General features: G+C 31.9%; 1 protein-coding gene across 1 annotated transcript in view; it reads left to right on the top strand.

Annotated features, from left to right (window-relative positions):
- Positions 1 to 744: 744 nt before the first annotated feature.
- Positions 745 to 9,111, top strand: part of LOC149554467 (agamous-like MADS-box protein AGL11) — a 63,732-nt gene continuing 55,365 nt past the window's right edge. Inside the window, exon 1 of the mRNA XM_089828889.1 lies at positions 745 to 926. Coding sequence (XP_089685015.1) covers positions 745 to 926 — 182 coding nt within the window. The remainder of the gene's footprint in view (positions 927 to 9,111) is intronic.

Genomic DNA, 9,111 nt, shown 5'->3' with positions numbered 1-9,111 from the left:
GAGACGATAGAACATGATTCTCGTTGGAATATTAAAAGCGAGCTTAAAAATAATAGTTTATATGTAGATGTGCCAACCACTCCGAAACAGATGGCAGTCATCTACGAAATTTATAAAATCTCTAGTTATAGAAAGCAGGATGAAACTATCTTTCTTACATACAAAATGACAGCGTGCTCTTGCATCAGATCACTTTCTGAGGACAAATTAATTGAAAAGACCTTTAAAGAGTTTAACGTGGGTCGAAGAAATACTATTTGTCTTCAAGAAATATATTTATATATGGACAAAATTTTAATCAATTGTCTAATAAATCATGTAGGGGAGGTTTATCTGGGGGCGTCATGTGAACGAAAATGGTATTCTAATCATTGGTGGCTTTTCACAATAAAAAAATGACTAGGGAAATGTTTTCAAATGTGGAGCATGTATTCACATGGGCTGCCAGACATGTCAACTTCTCATACGCCATCTCCACTTGTTTTATTCAAAATATGGATTTTCTCCTTCAATTTTTTGGTAACTCCTAGATTAATGAACGGCCTGCAAAGTCTCTTGCCATTATTAGAATCTCTTTAAGCGCACTCGAGGCACAAAAACACTGTTTACTCAGACTTTTCAGATCTACTATTGATAAGAATTTCTACGAAGGAACCACTCTTGATTGTTTTAGTAGTTACATGATTTTCATGGGTTTTCTGTATTAGTTCGGATTTGACTGCAAGAGGATTGGTAGAGGCGTCCATGGGGAGAGGGAAGGTTCTGCTGAAGAAGATAGAGAATAGAATCAACAGACAAGTTACTTTCTGCAAGAGGAAAAATGGGTTGTTGAAGAAGGCTTGCGAGCTGTCGGTGCTCTGTGACGCAGAGGTGGCTCTTCTTATCTTCTCCAACACTGGAAAGGTCTTTGAATATGCTACTACCAGGTACTTCTTATTCAGATCCCTGCACCCCTTTTCAACATATATTCTCATGTCAATAATTTAACGTGTTATATATATTCGATGGACCTTTATTGTTTAGTTTCGTTGGAATCTATTTTGGAAGAATTTGAAGCTTTAGATCTAGAGATCGGAGTGATTTTGTATGGGTTATCTTCTCTTCTATGAATATTACTTGGCAGGAAATATACATGAAAATAGAAAGACAAAATAGCTTCAAAGCGAGCAGATCAAATTGCTCTTACAAACTGTAAACACAGCGAACAATTGTAACAACAACAGGACATCAAACTATAGCACATAAGCAATGTAAATTGTTAGAGGACAACAAGCACAAAGAGAACCCTAGTGACGCTACCAAGGTATAATTAGGATATTTATTTTTTATCCCCTAACCCTAAAAAGAAGATGTTTACACGGATGAATTAAAACAATCTGGCTATACCCAGATTGCAAAATCAACTGACCTCTTTATTTACCTACAGTCTTAATAAGTTTCATCATAGGTCTGCTACATCTCTCGAAGAAATTAGAATAGTGTTTCACTAGTCATGTTCGGGGCGTTTGTTGTCCTCTTTATTTACCTACAGTCTTAATAAGTTTCATCATAGGTCTGCTACATCTCTCTAGGAAATTAGAGTAGTATTTCACTAGTCATGTTCGGGGTATTTGAGAACAAGTAAAATCAATTTACTTACTTCTGTTTGTTGGAATGTAATTTCTCTTTCAAATGAAATGTAAAGACATAATAGAGAATTTTTAAAATTGCTGGATAGGGTTAGGTTCTACAAAACATTTATGTTAAGATAATTCTAGAAAATTCTATTTGTCTTATGTCGACTAATTTAGATGTTTCTGAGAGGCACGATGTAAAGGTTTTTGGTGATCAAGCAATGAAATGATTCTATAATTTCTATAAGTACCTATAGTGTGTATTTTTTTATCATTGTGGATCTAATCCATCCACCCCCTTCAGTTTGGTATCAGAGCCAGTGTAAGAAAATCCTGTCATCATCTGTGACAGATGAATCAGAGCTAGGTTGGACAATACTCAATACTCAATGTGCTATTTATAGAGTTTCTTGTAATGTTATTGATATGGACAAAATGGTTAATGAAATATATTATTGCCACAGCACATTGAGTATTTTCCATTTTAATTTATTTTTTCTATTCACCTTTCACAAGGTGTATTAGAGTTGTCTTGGGTTTCTAGCTTAAACAAAGAAGTGAAGTGTCTGATTGTTGTTTAGCCAATGAGTCAGATCATGTGGAAATTGTGAGTAGGAAAGCTGTCAATTCAGATTTCATTGAAAAGAAAAAGGTATGTATTGTGTACCATTGATATTAGTTTTGAGCAAGGAATATTGGCATCACAACTGAAGAATTGATGGTGCGAAGAAATTTGTTTGGAGAAGAGAAATATTGTTGTAAAAAGATAGAAGTATAAAAAAAAATTGATTTCTCCTATGGAATGAAAGAGAGAATTTTATTGGAGGCACTAGTTTGCAGAGGATTTTTATTGTTTCCATGAAAGATACAATTGTTGTAAAGAAGGCATTGAAGTGTTTGCAAAACCCATTAAGTCTATGAAAAGGGATCATAGTCACAGTCGTTGTGATAGAGGAATGTTGATATGAACCATGATGAGGAAAAGTTATCAGTGGATCTTGTGAAAAGAGGAAATCATTGGCAGCCAATTGCATTAATGAATATAAAGATTATTGGAAATTAGCTTTTAGCACTAGGCAGAAGAAAAGATTTGGATTTGTATGCAACAACATTTGAGGTTGAAATTAGGGGAGCGTTGGAATATAATTTCTCCCTCAAATAAAATGTAAAAACATAATAGAGGATTCTAGAAATTGCTGGATAAGGTTAGGTTCTAGAAGACATTTATGTTTAGATAATTCTAGAAATTTCTTTTTATCTTATGTCGGCTAGGCCAATTTAGATGTTTCGAAAAACAATCAAAGACCTCTATAAAAGACACGCAATGTAATGGATTTTGATGATCAGGCAAAATGATTCTAAATGATTCTATAATTTCTGTAAGTGTTTTTAGTATGTATTTTGTATTTCATTATCATTGTGGATCCAATCCATCCACCCCTCACTGTTGCCACCCAAGACAGCCCAAAATGAGCCTATTAACTTAAAATCTAAGAAACTATCTCTATGATTTGAATGTAACTGTTCTTAATCAACGACACAATCATTTCATTTATAATGTCTCGTAAGGCTCTAGCATTGATTTCGTTTCTCTCTATTGAAATCAAATCAGACGAACAAAATACAATGAAATAATGTTACATGGTTAAAAATGATTAAAACAATCATTACATTAGTAGAACAGCTAACAGCAAAGAGATTAATATCCATAGGAATTTGCATAATTGTACGCTGTGATCGATAGACCTATTGCTTGATTTGCTGTAGCTATTCAAAAACCTCAATATTCTTCTCCGATACATACGTACGGGCTTGCTGTTGCTGTTGCTATTGTTCTCTTTACTTATCTGTTTTTAAAGGAATAGAGACACAACATTTATCTACTATGCCGAATATGCTGAAGTATCTCTGTCTAATCAAATCTGCAGCCATGCTTTTATGCATTGACATTTTCTTTCAATTGAAAATTATAGGAATAATATATTATTCCTATAATCAATCATGAGTCTATTATGATGGATTAGAAAATATAACTATATTAGAACTAACCGTCATTATGTCTTTTTTAATATTTTAATTTTAAATCTATTTGTGAAAAATAATGTTCTTTTATAAAATTATAGTCTAGCTTTATTTTGAAAATATGTTTTATGTCTACTAGCATGATATTTCAATTATAAAGAAGTTAAAAGTATTGATTTATTTATCTGGCTGCTCAGAATCATTTTTGATGTATTAAATAACAGCCAGAAAAATGGGGGCTGACCCAGGGTTATGGATGTTATGTTATCAATTATTTTACACAATATTATTTGAAAATTTTAGTGTTGAACACAAAATTTTGAGTTTTGAATTAAAGCTTGAAGTGTTCTTACAAATATAAATATAAAAGCATATATAATGATGCTTTTTAATGTGATCCAAGCTAATTTGCCTTGCAATCACTTATGAACTTATAATAATGATAGTAATCTTTTCCTTTTTAATTGTAATTTGACCCTAGTTATAATAATGACATTTATATAATAGAAAGATTGTATAACATAATCTTCTACTCTACTTGATTATTCCAATTAGTACCTGATAAAATGAGGTGTTGTTCCTCACATTATTTTCTAAACTCTAATATTGTTCATATAAATATAATCATTTTACTACTATTGTCTACCATTCAATGTAAACTCATTCATACATTATAATTCAATATAAGTCTTTGTTAGTCTAGAAAAAATAGGTGACCATCAATTCTTTAGCTACCCACCTCTGTACCTCATAAAATTTGACTAATATGATCCTTGGCAATAATGTAAGACACTAAATATGTCATACATGATGGATGTGCAGAGGTATAATGAAATGAAACAAAAAAGTCAAAATTCTTTGGAACAACAAAAATTGGTTGTATTTCATTCATCAAGATAATAGAATGAATACATAGTGCCCCCTTTTATAGGCAAGTTTATAATATTTTAGAAATATCTAACATTAGCATACAAGATAGTTATTTACATAGTTTTATAGTCCACTTAATTCTAGGAGTAGAAATTAATATTTCTAACACTCCCCCCTAATTTATAGTATCAACTATTACAAACTTTGTTAAATTTTGTAATTCTCAAAGCTTCCCTCAAAATCTCAAGTTGTCCTTGTGCAAATGCCTTGGCGAAGAAATTTGCAAGTTACTCCTCTGATTTGCAATGCTTTACATTAATTTTACTCTTATTGACCAACTCTCTACCTTGTGTCATTGTGTTTTATCCTCTTGTGAAACACGTGATTCTTTGAAAGTGTAATAGAAGACTTGTTATCAAAATGGATTGTAGTAGGTCCATGTTGAACTTGCATTAAGTCCTTCAAAATCCTTCACATCCATACTTCTTGACATGTTGTTGCTTTTCCTTCTACACACTCTACTTCACTTGATGAGATTATCACTTTTTTTAAGTTGTGTCTTTGATGCCTAGGCCACACTGTATGCCCCAAGATGAAATGCATATCTGGATATGCTTCTCAGATATCCTCAATATTCCCCACAAAATCATTATATGTATATGGACAACTAATTGAAAATTATCTAAAGTAGAATACAATATGCCATTATTTATAGTTCCTGCAATATATCTCAATATTCATTTTTTCCTACCACTATAAGTTCTTAGGTGAATCCATGAATCTAGAAACCCATGCTCTATTATGTATGAATCTTTCCTACTATACCAAGCTCTTGGAGCTTTCTTCAATTCATAGAGTGACTTCTTCAACTTATAAACATGTCTTCATGTCCATTTATTTCATGTCCTAATGGTTATTTCACATAGACTTCTTCTTACAATTATCCATTCAAGAATGTTGATTTGGCATCCATTTATTTTTGCAATAGCTAAAATCATTGTAATAGTCTCAACTCTTGTTGGAGGTGCAAATGTCTCATTATAATCAACCCTATATTCTTGTGAAAATCCCTTAGCAACTAATCTTGCCTCATTTTTGCCTACATCTCCTTTTTCTTTAAATTGGGTCTTATAAACCCATTTCAAACATATACAATCGTTGTTCTCAGGAAATAAATAATTTCCATGTATCGTTCCTTTCAATACATTCCATTGCAACATTAATTGGATTAATCCAATATTCCTCATTAATTGAATCTTCAAAATATATATGATCTTGAGAAAATAAAGAAATAATTGATTTCAATTTAACTTTTAGTAACATCAACCTATTGTCCATTGTCCTAAATCTAAAATACTTGCAAAATGTAAACATTAATCAGTAAAATACCATAAATAACATCCATGCATTTTTTACACTAGGATTTAATGTGGAAACCAAATTTGAAAAAAAAAAACACTTGTAACATGTCACTAATTTTCACTCTTCTAAAGTGAGCTCTATTACAAGCCAACACTTTTATATGTGACCTTGTTAAAGGATTTAATCACCATTTTATGAGTGGCCTTGTTAGAGGACTTTAGAACATTATATTATAATGTCACCCTAGTAAAGAATTTACGTATGAATGTTATGTCAACCTTCATTAAAGGATTTCAGGAAATGCTTACAATGGTTAGAAAGTAAAAATAGGTTTTGATCTATTATGTAAAACTCACTTTGCATTTATAGATCTCAATTTAGCTCATAAGCTGATTCACTATTTGGCCTTCATTGTCATCTTAGTTTTTGATTCACTTGGAAACCCTTCAAGCAATCACTATTCACCTCTTCTCAGCTTTCTACTTAGATTTTCCAATCAACAACATCAAGAACTACTCCAACTTTTTAAAAACTCTCTGGATCTATCTTAAATTTCACCCTTATACCTCCTTAAATAGGTAATTTTGATCTTTTACAGCTTCAACATCACCGTAGATCTTAGGGTTTATGATTAGATTCATAACATATAATGAATCTAATCACCATCATGTTTGTGGTCTTCTTTTCTAGAAACTTCTCTTTGAATCCATTTCTTAAGTCATTTACCTAATCCTCTTCTAGCACTAAATGATCCAACTCATTGATCCTTATCTTCAACACACTTTTCATATTCCATAAAATGGATTTAGTTGGAAGTTACGATTTCTCATAAACCATTAAAATATTGTTCCTCAACCAACACTATATTCTAACACTCTGTCATCACTGGGTTACTTGGTCACTACTAAATTTAACACTCGATACATAAACTAATGCTTGGTCAACACTAATTTTGCTTGATTTGTTCTGGCACTTGGCCGATACTAGCATCACTCAGCATATAATTCAAATTTGTTAATCTTCTGCTACGTTTCTCAGTTAAGTCTATGTGTTTGATCTGTCTTGTTTGCACCTTCATGGCTTGATGAGCATTATTGTCTTCTCCACTTGTAACATGACTTAAATAATCACTTTCTCTTGTCAAAGTCCAACTTATCAAGTATCCATTTATGGTGTCTTCTTCATAAATCAAACCTTTCTCTACATGCTTTTGTTATGAATAACTTCTCGAAACCTCTTCATCAATCAAATAGGTATGACACTTAGATCAGATAACAAAATATCTCACCTATAGGTTTGACAACATAACAATTGTTCCCGTTGCAGTTTCTAATATAAGGTTCATTCTAATAGTCCAATCATATTAATTCTTTGCAAAAAACATTGGAATTGAAGGCTGGAAAATCCATGAAGCCATGTTCGATAGAAATTTACAAAAAATAGACAGATCAACCAAACCCTAAATAGGGCAACAAGATTACTTGTGGATCTTTATAACACCTTGACAATGAAAATATTTATGACTTCCTATCCCCTTGTATGATGCAATCCTCCTAAAGCACAATCCTTCTAACTTTTCTTTTTATCCTAGCCTCTAATACCAATTTGATGGATGGGCAAAGGCATAATAAAATGAAACATAATACACAATGTGTTGTGGCATTGTATTTCATTCACTGTGACAATTAAAATGAATATACAATGCCCCAAGTTTACAATATTATAGAAATATCTAACATTCTTGGACAAGATAAATATTTATATAGTTCAATTACTACAACTAACAGCTAAAATACCTAAACCTAAAATTCTAGAAACTTTAAGAGTAGAAATTAAATTTCTAACAATACAAAACAAGTCAATAATATGAAAAACCAAAATGTATGATTTAAACAACGTAATCAGGTAGACATTACAAATTGAAATACCGAAACCTAAAATTCTAGAAACTTTAAGAATAGAAATTAAATTTCTAACAATACAAAACAAATCAATAATATGAAAAACCAAAATGTATGATTTAAACAACGTAATCAGGTAGACATTACAAATTGTTCAGAGAATCCAAAGGTTCGTCTGATATCGGTGAAAGTACTCGTCAGATAGACAAATTACTGTTCAGTCCAATAACTTGACCCTACACAAAGGATGATCAGTCAATAATATAAAAAACCAAAATGTATGATTTAAACAACGTAATCAGGTAGACATTATAAATTGTTCGGAGAATCCAAAGGTTCGTCTGATATCGGTGAAAGTACTCGTGAGAAAGACAAATTACTGTTCAGTCCAATAACTTGACCCTACACAAAGGATGATCAGTCTGAGTTATATTATGTGGGTTAAAGAGACTCACCGCATGTATTTCGTATAGAAAATCGAGAACAAATGAAAACTCATCAAAGATAGTTCTACGAGATCTTCTTGACAAACAAGTTGATGATACGTATAATGAGCTTCGTCGCGTGGAGTACTGTCATCGAGGTAACTTCTGTCAAGACTCGTCGATTGGCCAAAGTCATGCTGACAAAAGAAAGGACATCGCTGTCATCATAAAGAGTCTTAACTGTTCATTATGAAATTGGCAATGGCTAATGTGAGGTAATCATGGAAGTTCATATCATCTGGGAAACGTGTTATCTTAGAAAAGTTTCCATCGTGTTTCTTTGAGAGATTAGCTTACTGCAATGAAATAAAAAACATGTATCATTGGTAGGAACTTGAACTTGTCTTTCAAAATTTCTCAAACGGCAGATTGTCCAAAGCTTTCATAGGGTGTGATTTTGAGGAGACTACTTTGTTGTCTTGTCGACTTATTTCCGATGATAAAAGTTGATAGAAATAACGCAGCCCCATACAAATCGGTGGGTGAAATAGTTTTGTTTAAAACTCAACAATTGTAAATCAGTTTTCAGAGTTCAAAACCCTAAACGACGAACCTTACAAATAACCAAGGAAAAATCCATTACGTCACGTGAAACTTTTGTCTGGGTTTAAACTATAGTGGGAATTATATGTCTAAGATGATGTACTCTATTTAAAAGTATTACAAAAGGAATGTACATTTATTTAGGAACATTTTCTAGAGCTCACTATTCAAAGAAAATAAAGGAAAGTTCACGACATTACATATTTATATGAAATACTATGCATAGTGCACAACAATCCACAATTTATGAACAATATAATTATGTTTTTGCCATCCGAATTCAATTCTAATAAAATAGATTGGATCTCTTTCTTA

The sequence above is a fragment of the Cupressus sempervirens genome, chromosome 5 (assembly GCF_028749045.1).
Source record: "Cupressus sempervirens isolate cs-2001-9-10 chromosome 5, ASM2874904v1, whole genome shotgun sequence".
In the NCBI taxonomy this organism is placed as follows: Eukaryota; Viridiplantae; Streptophyta; class Pinopsida; order Cupressales; family Cupressaceae; genus Cupressus; species Cupressus sempervirens.
This window is presented reverse-complemented; position numbering and strand designations above follow the sequence as displayed.